General features: G+C 42.3%; 1 protein-coding gene across 8 annotated transcripts in view; it reads right to left on the bottom strand.

The window, feature by feature from the left end:
• MAST3 (microtubule associated serine/threonine kinase 3) overlaps positions 1 to 15,090 on the bottom strand; it is a 190,940-nt gene that overhangs the window by 92,711 nt on the left and 83,139 nt on the right. For 2 of the 8 annotated variants that reach the window (XM_075204701.1, XM_075204700.1), the window contains exon 1: positions 991 to 2,010. The exons of the other annotated variants lie outside the window; for them this stretch is intronic. In XM_075204701.1, the coding sequence (XP_075060802.1) occupies positions 991 to 1,073 (83 nt within the window). In that variant the 5' untranslated portion in view covers positions 1,074 to 2,010. Of the gene's footprint in view, positions 1 to 990; positions 2,011 to 15,090 lie in introns of those variants that run through there. 8 annotated transcript variants of the gene reach the window in all.

Raw genomic sequence — 15,090 nt, forward strand, 5'->3', positions numbered from 1 at the left:
AGAACCATCAAATTATTTCCATGCACGCTGGAAGCAGAGTTCTGTGCTATGGAGTCTTCCGCACATCAGTCAATCAGCACTTGAAACGCTGGTCAGGCAAATATAATCAAATAATAATGTGCATAATGGGGAGAGTCAGACACGATTTGGAGCTGAAATACAAGTATCAAACGCAACATTTACACATTATTTGCTTGCACACAATCAGTATGTTCATAGAGCTTACGCATGCGCCAGAAATGTAAGAGTTTATAATTCTTGCAATCTGTGGGCACACAGTGTGTCAATACAGAACATGGTACACCTTAGGGGTGTATTTACATTGGAGCTCTGACTCCACAGTCAACATTTCTTAATGTCGCTGTTAAAATGCAGTTGTCTAAGGGACAAGGGATACTCCAGATTTTAGACAAGGTGGCGTAAACAAGGAAGAACAGTTGTCCCAGGAAACAATAATTCTTCAGACAAGCTAAGTTTCTCAACTTGTGTTACCTGTACCCCAAGTGATACTACATACAGTTTCAAGGGACACTTCTATTTATTAAATATAATTAAGTATATTAGCAAATAAAAAAAACATATACAATACTAGTAAGAAGCCGGCAGTGATCCTAGATAAATGCACCCATAGATTGTAAGTATTAGGAAGCACAGATATTTCACCATCTGCTTCATGTTATTTTCTTTTATCTACTTCAGACCTGGACAACCTGTGGCTGTCCAAGTGTTGTGAAACTACAAGTACCTGCATACCCTGCCAGCTATTGGCTAGCAAAGCATGCTGGAGCTAGTAGTTTCACAACACATGGACAGCCACAGTCTGTCCAGGCCTGATATTTGATTGTACAGCAGTAAGGGACATTGCAGTACTATACAGGTAAAGGATAATAATAAGTACATTTATTTTCCCTTCTATTGTTAGCAAAATAATTTAATTATTCCTTTAATAAAGTATGAAACTGTGGACCAGCCATACATAAAAATATTTACCTTTTGGACCGCTGCAATAATGCCCCTTTTGCCAGGTGTCCCTTGCACCCATGGAATGCTGTCCAATAACTCGGATCCGACATCCTAATCAGACTGTCTGCTAACAGATGATTTTGACTACTTGTCTGATTAAAGCCTGTACTTCATTATTTTGCAGTGTACTCCAGCAAGTCCAATAGTCTTTGCAACATGATACATCACAGTGATGCGTTGTTCTGTGGAAACTGAAATACCCAATTAAGGAATCTACTTTGCCAAATTAGAATCATTCCAGTAAAACAAAAAAAACTTTATCTCGCCAATATTAAAACTTTTTATACCAAATGAAAAGTTGTGGATAAAGTGCTTTTTTTTTTGCTTCAGACTTGTGTCAATAACGTAAGCTGTATGTGTGTGCTTGGGGCTACAAGATATAGGACTTGTAAATAGATGCAGCCAAATAGGAGATGGGTGTAACGTGATCAGAGTATACAGTGCAAGGCACGGAACATCAGCTCTAGATCCCACATAGCAGCAAAGATATTAGCAGCAAGGAAGTGTCTTTGGATAGGGCTCACAAACCATCAGTGCTGTGCTTTGTGTGGATCGGCTGCCCCTGAGTGAATAGCATTTTGCAGTTCTTGAGCAGAAGGCCAGATTTAATATTTGTCCCATTCCTTTGTACCTGTGCTTGCTCCAGCCCCACTGCTGTCTGGATGCCAGTACTTGTGGCAGATACCAGTTTAGCGGGTATCATTAACAAGCGCCCCGCATGGAGGATACACTAGTATTTGCTTCCATGCCACATATACAACTGCCCCAATTCTGGAGATATCCGCTAAAAATGGCTTAGACCTGCCTGCATTGGTCTCATTGTTTACATCAGCTCCACTCCTTACAAATGCGTCTTCTTTGTATAAATGTCCCAGTATGGCACCATTCACCAAAACCAATTACAGGAGATATGTCCTTTCATCTCCCGGGTCCCGATCCGACAAACCTGTGAATTAAAGAGCCCGGATCATGCCGGCCAGCACACAACGAGGGTCTACAACGGCAGGAAGCTGGGGCGCCGACGTCACGGGAGGGCGGCATCTATTACTAACACTGTCATTGCTGGAGAGAAGCTCGCTGCTTGATACTGATGAGTGTGAGTCTTCATAGTAATAATAATGGGGGGTACAGGTTTTATATCCGTAAGTTAGGAGGTTCGAATGATGGAGTATAAGATCTGAACTATGGTGTAAGTATCAGATGTCAATGCAATTCAAATTCCTTTTGCTTATATCACCAATGTGATTTTTAGGTCATTTTTAATACCTGCTGTCTTGCAATACTGGCAACATTTTTAAATAATTTCCAGGGAGACGTTGCTACTGAAATGGGTTATACTGCCATGATGGACTTTTGCGCACTGCAACACCCATTATGACAGGATGGCCTTACTCTGCCACTCTGTCTCTCCATCAGTTTATCTGTGTTTTTATCAATTTGTTGTAGTGTTCCAATTTACTTTAATAACATGCCATTACTGACCACCCCTACTGGTGTTGATCTGCCACTAGATCGTCATAGGCTGCAAGTACCAAATGCGCACTAGTTGTAGAGTAGTTTACTACCAGGCTCCTTCACTGGCACTTTGAAGGTGCTTGGTTTAGCTGCTGCAGCACCTCTTTGCTGGTGACTGTGATTGGTTTCTCTTGACCACTTATTTAGGCAAAGTGTTGACTCACAGCACTGGACAGGACAGCCTGGGAATGGATTAAAGTGTCAGCTCTTATCTGTAGGTCACAGGATTATGGAATAGGCATCATGTAGGATCTTGTAAGCAGAATGGTGTTTATTGCTCAAAGGTAACCCTGACTAGGACTATTACACATTAGTATGTGGTCCTGGTGATTCATCCAGAAGTTCAAGAAGGTACAAACAAAATACAGCAACATGGGCTCTTTATATAGAGTCAAAACCACCTCTGCCATAAATTAAAATAAGCACTTAAAATAATGCACCTATCCTAGGGGTATGTTGAGCAGGAAGACCAATCTGGGAAAGGGGGAAGACTCCACTGAGACATCCAATCAGGACTAGATTTCACTATACCAATGGGCAGTCTTTATTCCCATGTGCAGCTCATTTTCACTTGATCAGTCATGAGGACAGATCTCTACCTTGCAAACAAGAAAGCTTCCACCCCGTGATTATTATATAATAATGTTTATCATCTGGGATAATTCTGAGAACAGGACAGAAGAGACTGTCAAAAATTCATATTTAAACACAATATACAGTGATCTATAATTTAACATAGAACTGTATCATTGGGACACTTCTACAGTATGTGCACACAGAAACAGACACACAGAGACCCCCTAGTGTGCAGTAAAGGAATGTTGTGGTCAACCTGACACCATCCCCCTACCCGGGCCTCAGACCAGATGCTAAATTAAATGTGATATCCAGACTAATGTTACACAAACAGGATCTCTCTGAAAAATAGTAACAGTAACTAGAAGACACTTGCATTTACAGTCATATACCAGCTGCACCTATAATAGAAATAATTTCAGACAATACATTTTGTCTTCCCATTTTATTTGGGGAAAGGAGGATCCAGCTACACCCATCATTTTGTGTTTACTGATGTTTATTAAAATGTTAAGTTTCTACCCAGATAGTGTTAGCAGTGGAGTCGTTAAAGAGGGCTTTATAGGCGAGGGTAAGCAACTTCATTTGTATTCTGGAAGCAATGGGGAGCCAATGGAAGGCTTTGGAGAGAGGTACAGCAGAAAAGGAATGTTGGGAGAGAAAGATTAGTCACAATGCTTTAGGTACACAGGTCCTACCAGGACTTCTTAGGGTCACAAAAAAGAAGACAGAAATGGTTACAAGCCAATTGACAGAATACAGGCAGGACAGAAGGTTGGAGTAACAGGAATAAATATGATCAAGGACAAAGCCACCAGTGCATAATCAGATGGCAAGGAAAACAGAAAGCTGAAGTCCACAGGACGGGGTAACAGGATAAGCTGAAGGCTTATGGTAACAGAGCATAGTAGCGGAATCTGCAGCCAAATGATACAGTAATAAGATATACAGAAAGCTGATAACCACAGGACAGGGTAACAGGATAAGCTGATACATATCCAGGATCCAGCATCCATTCTCAAATGTATAAGTAGTAAATAGAAGCAGTCACATCACAGGCATTTACAGGTTTTAATGTCAGCAATCTTATTTGCAAACTGGAAAAAATTGTAAACACGCATTTTTTCTTTATTTGTTCCAGTGTTCCAATTGTCTTCCGAACGCATTGCACAGTGCATGACCACTCACTGGCCTTTGGAAGTGCACCCAGAAAAATAACCCGCCTAGTTTTGCACATTTACAGAGCCACCTAAATGTGCATTGTGGAATCTATTACCACTTCAAGACCATTTCCTTGTGTATCTAGAAATGAACTGTGCTGTAAAAGTGCACCGGCAAGGTGCAAAATGCTTCTCATTGAAAGCATAGGACAAGACCTGGTTGTATATATAATAAACTGCAACCATTCAGGTTATAGCTGTCATTTTGTATAATGTACTAAATGATAGCTTGGATCTGATTGGTTGCTATAGGCAAAGACGCAGTTTAGTAAATATAAACTTGGTCTCTGCCACTTCAGAGATGGTGCAAGAATTAAGTGTGTGAAGAATAAAGGTCGGTGTACCCTTCTGCAAAGCAGAGAACTGCTTTTCCTCCGCCTCTTTATCTAATTTAAAGTTTAACTTCATGTTTATGGAGCTTTTTCTTTTATGGGTTAAAGGTGCATAGTAACCCCAAAATATGCAAATATATCCCCTGCACAACTTGAAAGTGTTTTCCATTTGCAATCTCATCATCATCATCATCATCATTTATTTATATAGCGCCACTAATTCCGCAGCGCTGTACTCACTCACTCACATCAGTCCCTGCCCCATTGGGGCTTACATTCTAAATTCCCTAACACACACACGCACACACATACATACACACACAGACTAGGGTCAATTTGTTAGCAGCCAATTAACCTACTAGTATGTTTTTTTGGGAGTGTGGGAGGAAACTGGAGCACCCGGAGGAAACCCACGCAAACACGGGGAGAATATACAAACTCCTCACAGATAAGGCCATGGCATGGTCGGGAATTGAACTCATGACCCCAGTGCGCCACCGTGCTGCCCTAATAGAAATGTATATGACACTTATGGGTCTATGGCTCTTGCCATCTTTGGTGGTCTGGCACCAGGGAGACCTCTATCTACTGCTGATTACCTCCACTGTATCATCAGGGTTGAGCTGACTAGTGTCAGCAGATTGACACTCTACTTTGTTGATATCTGAGAATGTCACAAGATGGCACAAAAGATGAAGCGAGTGCTATATATAGTCTATTAGAGAGTGTATATGGACCAAATTTACACTCCTCAAGAAATGCCCCCTATTTGCCCAACTGCTCCCAGCAGAAGTAGGTTTAGTGTGGTACCACCCAATGTGCTATGGTGGGATCAGGACACAGTGGTGGTACAGTGTAAAGTCTATAAGAATATGATGGGTCCAGCTGAAAAGCATAATGGTTGCAATGGATCATAGACATAAATGCCAAGCTCCTCCAGCAAATATTTTAGTGGTTACGCTTACATTTTCTCCAAACACCTCCAGCACCTTTTCCCTACTGTCCCCCTACCCTTCCCGTGTCGCGGCTTGCAAGATGGCTACTGCCCAGCAATCTCATGGAAACCAGAGTTTTTATAGACTCTGGTCCCCTACATGAATCCCCTATAACAGACACTAGGCACTTTAGAGACCCACAGCAAAGCTCCACCCCCTCTCAATGTCCACATAACCGCACCTAACTATAATGAGGCTTGCAACTCATGTTCTAGTCCCCCCCATGACCTCATGCCCACCATCACCATGGGGCATGGACACACAACAATGCCGCCGCCGTCGTTACAAGAGAGTAATTTAATTTAACATCAAGTTACTGGATTGGTTTAGCAACCCATTTTTAAATTTACGCAACATTTTCAAATGTAATTATTGATGATCGCTCCCAGTTAAAAAGTAGATTCCAAGTGAGGGTTGCTAAAATTTGTAAATTTCCTTCCTAAAAATTACAATTTGAGAACAATGTAAAAAAGTAATAACATCAGTATAAACAAAGTAGTTAATAGAATAGTAATTTTATTTTGCCTAAAATATTTCCAAATGCAGATGGATACAACTTTAAAAATGCACAGCCACAACTGGTTTTGTTGTTTTGTTAGAAATAGCAAATTAAACACTACCATTGTAGAATAAGTTCTCAACCATACTCTCTCAAAATCCCAGTACTGCTGGATATTGTGTAGGATTCTGTATGCAACTAACTGTACCCTGAGGGAAAATACATAAATATAGCGTGGCTCCATGCATATTAACACTAATAGGCTTAGTTAGTAAGGCAGTGGAAAAGCTGTATCTAACATGTTCATATTCTCTCTTAGCAGCTAACACAATTAATAAATGACAGCTTTAGGAACTGCATTATTTTGCAAAATATCCTTAGCACTTATTTCTCTAACTTGGCATTTTTGCTTTTACATTTTCAGTGCTTCTTCATTGTCCTGTTAATTGCATTGCTGATTGCAACCATTTTGCAACTTTTTTTAAGCAATGTTTTTTAGTACAATTTACAAACCAATTTCCTTGCAAACACTTACACAGTGCTAACTCTTTCCCAAACTAACATTTATAAATCTGTTTATTATAAATAAACTCAAATAAATAAGGGGCCACACATAGAGTTTGATGCATTTTGCTCTGTAAAAATATGCAGTATATATATAGTCTCTGTCTGTCTCCCTCTCTGTCTGTCTTTGTGTGAGTGTGTGTATATATTAGGGAATTTAGACTGTAAGCTCCAATGGGGCAGGGACTGATGTGAATGAGTTCTCTGTACAGCGCTGCGGAATTAGTGGCGCTATATAAATAAATGATGATGATGATGATGATGATGATTCTGTCCCAAAGAAAACATGTCCCAGAAGTCGTGGTATTGTGAAGGAAGTTGCTCCGGAATAGACTGGATCACCCGTAGCGGTAGTGACAAGCAGGACTGTTCACAATAAGAACTCCAGTGGACAATTTCTCCTTTTATCCAGTCCACTACAGGGTTATGCCAGGAAAGCCATGGGTGGCCCAGGATCAAGGGCACCGATGAGCAATCAATAAGGAGGAAGGTTATTGATTCTGAATGGAGGGCTCCGATATTCAACTGTAGTGGCGGGGTCTCCCAGGAAATCTTGCCACCAGGTAACGGAGCTCCATCTAAGCCACAGACAGTAATAGCAGACTTGAGTCTTACCATTGGAATTTCAGCAGTGCGGGCGAACCCGATGTCAAGGAAGTTGCCCGCAGCTCCACTGTCAATGAAGGCTGCCAGGTCCATGGAACGGGTATTGAACGTGAGCTGTGCAGGGATCAATACAGCATTTTTCGGGGAGACAATCTGCAGACCTAGGTGAACTTTCCCCTCGTTCCCTAGGCATGCTCTTTTCCCGGCTTATTTGGGCAGGAATGGGAGAAATGGCCTCTTGTGCCACAATAAAGACATAGGCCTTGTGATCGTCTCCTGTCTCTTTCCTCAGGGGAAAGACGATATGCTCCCAATTGCATCGGTTCCTCACCATCCGTGGAAACAGGAACGAAGGCGGATGGAGGTGATGATGTCTCCTTTTCGGTTTTCCGCTCTTTAAACCTCCTGTCAATTTTAATGGAGAGGTGCAGCAGATCCTCCAGAGAGGTAGGAGATGGGTATTGCACCAAAGAATCTTTGATCTGTTCCGATAGGCCGAGACGGAACTGACTACGTAAGGCGGGGTTCGTTCCATCCACTATCAGGTGACCATCTACAGAATTCAGCGCAGTATTCTTCCGCCGACCGCCGGCCTTGTTTCAAGGCCCGTAGATGAGCTTTCGCGGAGGCCACTCGATCCGGGTCATCATATAGTAGACCCAATGCCTCAAAGAAAGCGTCTACGGACTGCATGGCAGGACTGGTCTGTGGCAAAGAAAAGGCCCAGGACTGGGGGTCACCTTGTAGGAGGGAAATGATGATCCCGACTCTTTGATGCTCTGACCTGGAGGAACGGGGTCTCAACCGAAAATAGAGCTTGCAGCTCTCCCTGAAATTCCGGAACAGAGATCTATTTCCAGAGAAGCGATCCGGCAAATTCATCTTAGGTTCACAGGTGGAACTTGGAGTGGGTTGAGAAGTTTTTGCGGCTTCTTCTTGAACAGACAGACGCTCAGCCAATCCCTGAATCATCTGATACAAGGACTCAACATGGGCTGCTAAGGCTTGTGCCGGAGACGGTGTGGATCCGCTTCCATCCATCGCAACCTCGTCTCAGTGTGTGGGCGGTTATAATGTTAGGAACCCCTCCAGCCGGCACAACACAACCCGGAATCTACTCTGCCAGTTGGGGACAGACTGGGCTGCAGACCGACAGAGGGTAGTGAAGTGTGTACTGGCTGGGGAGAACCCAGGCAAGCGGAGTCAGGTCCACGCAGAGGTCAAGGGCCGGAAGCAGACAGCGGTATCAGTAAACAAGCTGAAGTCAGGGGTCACAGGCAGATAGCAGAAACGGTAAACAGGCCAGGGATCAGGGTCACAGGATACACAAGCGGAGTCAGTTCAAAGCCAAAGGTCATACACGGTAAATCAGAAGTGGTCTCAGAAGACTAGAGCAGGAACAAGCAGGTCAGCAGACTGGAGCACAGAAGCTATAACCGGCAATGAGGCAGCAGACCTCATTGCCTTAAGTACTAATGGCCACCAATCAGAGCCTAGCTCTGAATTTAGATACAGCCCCCTGCCTAGCTAATGAGCAGGATAATCAGCCCGTAGGCTAGAATCTACAATGAGCGCATGCGCCCGGCTTCCTCATCGCCGGGACGCAACGCTGAGGCGTCTGCCCGTTGCCCCGGCAACGGCCGGGTCATGGCCGGAAATGACGTCCCGGTCGCCATAGCGACGGCCGGGACGCAGGTGAGTGAGTCGCGGCGGCTGGGCACCGCCGCGGCTCGTAACAAATATAATGTAAATATGTGATAAAGGGTTCTATTTACTTAATTAAAGTGGTCAATGGACTGCGATAGGTATGATTACATATCGCATCATAACGCTGTGTTTCTTAATGTTGCATGGTAGGTATTTACCAACACTTACTTTGTTTGCAATACAGGGTGAAAGTCCACCCCCTCTGCGATGGAGAATGGAACTTCGCATTGCTCCTTACACAGATGTGATGGTTTTCCACGGTGGTTCTTCTTTCTTCTGACTTACTATTGATCCTGAGATGCTTTTCACAGCTTTGTAAATTGCATAGCTTTGCAGTCCCCATAATAATACACGGGATCTGCGTTCAGTATCGTTAAATGGGTTATGATAGATCTTTCCTGCATTGAACCATTTGTAAATAATGTGATGCGATGGCCATGATACGGATAAAACTGTTGTTTTCTCCATTTCTATGGCTCACTGCATCTTTGTAAATAGACTCCAAAGTGTTATAATTACAAGAGCACCGTCGGACAGCATTATACACTTTTTCTTTGTTTTCCTTTCCTCAAAACAGCGCCACTGAGCGGCTACATCAAACGTTGGCATACATGTCTACATCATTCAGGAGTATAGGCTGCTTGTTGGAGGGGGGAACTGAGAAGGAGGTGGAGAAGCGTGCAGGAGTTCGCCAGCTCCAATTGCAGTTACTACATATAGTAGACAGGGCATAAGGAAAGGAGAGAGGCCATTTTAGAGGCGAGTGAAGCAAGAGAAGGAGAATCCAGTTGAGGAAAGCCTGATCAGGATACCAGAGCCAGTATGATTCATTAAGGAAAATAAGACAAAAAAAATAGTTTTCATCTGGACAAAACCATGTTACAATGCAAGGGGTGCAAATTAGTTTTATTAGTTTGCACATAAAATAAATGCTGGCTGTTTTTTTTTTCATGTAGCACACAAATACTTGATAGCTTTATTTTTACACTGAAATTTAGAGTTGATCTAGAACATGCCCTACCCCAACTATAAATCTGACATCACATACATTTGCCTCCCCTCCAATGCAACATGGTTTTGCCAAGGTGCAAAGTTAATCTTTTTTTTTTTTGCTTTACTTTCCTTAATGAATCAGGCCCATAGAGTTGCTAAGAGTATCCAGAGTGATGGACACGTTTCACAAGGGACCAGTGCCAGTAAACCTCAAGGTGAGCCCAGTGAAGATTTGCTGTTGTGGGCATTCAAAGCTTGTCCCTGGATTCTACTTGCTTCATAGGGACCAAGGATCCCTATTTTAACCCTGTGTAAATTGCATTAAAAAAACACTAACAAGTAAATTGAATAACATTAATTATTTTGTTACAATGGCACCTGTCAAGGGGTGGGATATATTAGACAACAAGTGAGAACTTAGTTCTTGAAGTTTATGTGTTGGAAGCAGGAAAAATGGGCAAGCGTAAGTATGTGAGCAACTTTGACAAGGGCTAAATTGTGATGTCTAGATGACTGGATCAGAGCATCTCCAAAATGGCAGGTTTTGTGAGGTGTTCCCAGTATGCAGTGGTTAGTACCAAAAGTGGTCCAAGGAAGGACAACCAGTGAACTGGCGACAGGGTCATGGGCGCCCAAGGCTCATTGATGTGTGTAGGGAGTGAAGGCTAACCCGTCTGGACCAATACCACAGAAGAGCTACTGAAGCACAAATTGCTGAGAAAATGAATGCTGGCTATGATAGAAAGGTGTCAGAACACATAGTGCATTTCAACTTGCTGGGACTGCGTATCAGCAGACCGGTCCGAGTGCTCATGCTGACCTCTGTCCACCACCGAAAGCGCGTAAAATGGGCATGGGAGAGCCAGAACTGGACCAAGGAGCAAAGAAAGAAGGAGGCCTGGTCTTTTAAATTTCCTTTTCTTTTACATCATGTGGACGGCCAGGTGCATGTGCGTTGTTTACCTGGGGAAGAGATGGCACCAGGATGCACTATGGGAGGAAGGCAAGCAGGCGCAGGCAGTTTGATCCTTCGGGAAATGTTCTTCCGAGAAACCTTGGATCCTGGCATTCATGTGGATGTTACTGATGGCAGTGGCCTCTTTCAATATGATCTTGCGCCATGCCACACTACACAAATTGTTCAGGAATGGTTTGAGGAGCCGTGTAGGCCCCACCTCGCAACTTACAGGACTTAAAGGATCTCTGGCGAACATCTTGGTGCCAGATACCACAGGACACCTTCAGAGGTCTTGTGCAATGGTCGAAGTGGAGAGGTATACGTTGGTAGGCCACAGTGCCACTTCTACTGCTTTGAATGTTAAATTATTAAATTCCATTCACTTGCATTTTCCATACCACCAGTTTTACGACTGTATACATGTGTATATAATATGTGTACTAGACAAGTCCTTCAATAACAGATTTAAAGTCCAAACATAGTCCTTATGTGGTTTTGTTTTTCGAAATATCAACAAAGTATAAGTATACAATTACAAATATTTTGATGTAGGGTATAGTAAATTCACAATTCATAAATAACTATATTGATGATGGAAAAGATTATGATAAATTACAATATTCTAAGTAATTAGGGATTAGTTGTTGCTTAGGAGTAGTTCTTTGTATTACTAGCTTGTCATTATTTTTTATATCATAACACAATTTGATTGTGGTCATTGCCCTTTAACAATTCCAAAATATTTTACATAATGTAGGCTCCAGTGTTTTGCCGAAGATGAGGAATTCCAGACGACACATTTTATTTTTCCATGATGCTGTGTTTGGGTAAATGCCTTCCCATCTTTGTATGGCTAGAGTCACGCATAGTGCAGAGCTCAGCCATGCATTCAGGAAAGAATTCCAAGACATTACCATCTGCATTGCTACTGTATTTACTGATCTATTTGCTAAAAAAAATCAGAGTATCATGGAATACCACTCAGTAGCATTTCAATACTGTTGAAATCCTTTGTATTTTAATTGCTATGTTGCTAATAGTCATACATATAACACATATAACATGACTAAAAGATACTGGTTACTTATTATTATTGCCCTCTATGTAGCAAGCTAAAGGAGGTAGCAGTCCGTACAAAGCCAGTATCAGATTGTTTCTGTTCCCAACAATTAAGAGGCCTGGGGGTAAATGTATCAAGCTGAGAGTTTTTCAGTGAGTTTGAAAAGTGGAGATGTTGCCTATAGCAACCAATCAGGTTCTAGCTGTCATTTTGTAGAATGTACTAAATAAATGATAGCTAGAATCTGAAAAACTTTCCGATTGATACATTTACCCCCTGGAATGACTCCAGGCAGAGAGATCTTCTAATGCAGATCTTCTGAGCGTAGGATATCTGGGCACATAATTTGTAAGGGATTGTTACAGGCAGGACATTTTTCATGCTTGTTTTGATATAAATATCTTTTCTTTTGTCTCCAGTATAGAGTATGGAATGGAGGCACAGGTGTTGGTTATGTGGCAGGGAAAGGGTGTTTTCCAAGCTGTGGACTTGAGCCAGGTATCTCAATTGGCACCTATATCTGTAAACGCTCTGTTTAAAAGTGTGTGCCCGGTGATGATCAGTGCTCTTAACCTGGGGGTAAGGAGAAGATATTAGGGGTGAATGTATCAAAGTGCTATTCTGCCAAGTCACAGTTTTTCTGCAATTTGGGCAGCCATATGTACAACATCAATTTAAATAAAAGCAAATTTACATTTTAAACATGGCCGGCAAAAACACAGAAAACCAGTGTTTTCTAGACTTTGTTACATTTTCTTCTAAGTGATGTGTGTACAAGACCGTTTGCTTGCGCTTGAGCAGCCTAAGTTCTGTTTTGTATGCTAGGGCAGTGGTTCCCAAACTTTTGCAGTTCGCAGCACCCTTAGGGCTAGATTTACTAAGCTGCGGGTTTGAAAAAGTGGGGATGTTGCCTATAGCAACCAATCAGATTCTAGCTTTCATTTATTTAGTACTTTCTACAAAATGACAGCTACAATCTGATTGGTTGCTATAGGCAACATCCCCACTTTTTCAAACCCGCAGCTTAGAAAATCTAGCCCTTAGAGTCTCCATAATTTTTTCAATGCACCCCTCCAAAATAATTACAGAGCAGTCCCGTTTTATAAGTAGTTGGGTCAAAAAACTTAATAAGTATTTAGGTCAGGACAGAAATGCAAAAATAATACACATAAATCCAAAGGAAAAGAATATTTTTATATATTTTTTTCAATTATATTTCTGTCAAAGAAAAATTTACAACTAACTCACACTGTGCCCCCCTTCATCTCCACACACTCTGTGCCCTCCTTCATCTCCACACACTCTGTGCCCTCCTTCATCTCCACACACTCTGTGCCCTCCTTCATCTCCACACACTCTGTGCCCTCCTTCATCTCCACACACTCTGTCCCCCTGCATCCCCTCACTCTGCCCCCTCTGCATCCCGAGGGCCAGGAAGAGAAAAAAAAACCCAAAAAAAAACACCTACTAATCCGGCGGCATCCGGGTTCTAGCATCCTCCTCGCATCCTCCTCTTTCCTGCCGCTTGTCACTGACATTCAGTGAGAAGCGAGGAGGTGGATTTTGGTCCCGGGCGCCTCCGGATTGGTAAGTTTTCTTTCCTTTTTTTTCTCTTCCTGGCCGCGGCACCCCTGTGACAGCGCCGCGGCACCCCTGGAAGCCGCGGCACACACTTTGGGAACCGCTGGGCTAGACACGAGGCCTCCCTACTGATATCCAGTGACTATTTTAACTGTGTAGTGAGTACTGGACCAGAACAGAAATTTTTGTTTTTGTATTGCACTGTTGATGGCACCTGCTAAATAAAACCAGTTGCGAGCTGGTTACACTAAAATTGGCAATTGGAAACTGTAAGACATAATAAAGGAGGCAAAACCAAACATGTTTTGAAGCAGCAATGTTTGAAATCTTCATCCCGATTTTTTTCAAATGGCAAGTATACAAGAAGTGCGATTTAAAAATGCGCAGTTTGCAAAGCCACCTGAAAAAGGGCAGGTTTTTTAGACATGATTCTGATTGGTGAGATAGCTCAAACTGCATGCTATTTGAGCTATCTGGCCCACTTCTCATTGTGCCCATGTGCATGCTGGCACTTGTAGTGCCACAAGTGTGCACTATAAATGGTACACCATTATGAAATAATAAGTTTTGCATCTTAATAAAAGCTATCTCACCTATCGGAGCAATGTGTAAGCAAAATGTCTTTTTTTCCTACAGTTTTGGCTAAACCGCATGTGGATTTGGTGTTCACGAATCGTATGCAGTTTGACTTTTCAGTCTCCAAACTGCCATTTAAACAATCCTGCGGTCTTGGGGATGAAAACATGCGATGTGTGGAAGTTTGCAAATCACAAAAAAATTGACCTTTAGTAAATTTACCCTTGAGTCCTTATATCACATATGGTGGAGGATGTGATCACTAAAATTCGTCAGAAAAATACACAATATATGCATGCAAAAAATAAAAAAGACTTGTAAATGGAGCAATTCATTGTGGCTCAGTACGTGGCAACTAGAGTTCAGGTGGAGGTCCCCAGAATACAAAAAGAGGCCTTAAAGGAGCATTGAATTTTTAATCCACCGCTACACCTGTTTAGCCTGCAGCTTCAGTGGTTTTAAGGAGTGTGGTGGGGAGACCGCAAACAAATAGTATATCTGCAACAAACTACAGGACTAGCAGTATAAAGGGAGCTACATAGAAGCACTGGTTTCATAGCCGTGAGCTATCCCAGGACTTGGGTGGTGATGCCCAGCTAAGGGAGCCCTATGGAGACACCATAGAGTGAATCATTGTGCCTGAAGCTGTTCATTTGCAAGGAGGCTAGAGCAAACTAAAGATGCTTGAAGTGTTTGAAAAATTGTTGTTAAACTAGTTTGTAGGATCTACACAAAGGTTTGAAAAAATCTCAAGAAATTCTGAAGACTTTTGCTATGTTTGTGTTTGCTATATAAATAAACGGTGATGATGACTTATTTTGACATATGTATAACATATTCAAAAATCAGACATGCTTAATGCATGTGCAACATTCCTTGTTTTTT

This window comes from Mixophyes fleayi, chromosome 1 (genome assembly GCF_038048845.1).
Source record: "Mixophyes fleayi isolate aMixFle1 chromosome 1, aMixFle1.hap1, whole genome shotgun sequence".
NCBI classification, from domain to species: Eukaryota; Metazoa; Chordata; class Amphibia; order Anura; family Limnodynastidae; genus Mixophyes; species Mixophyes fleayi.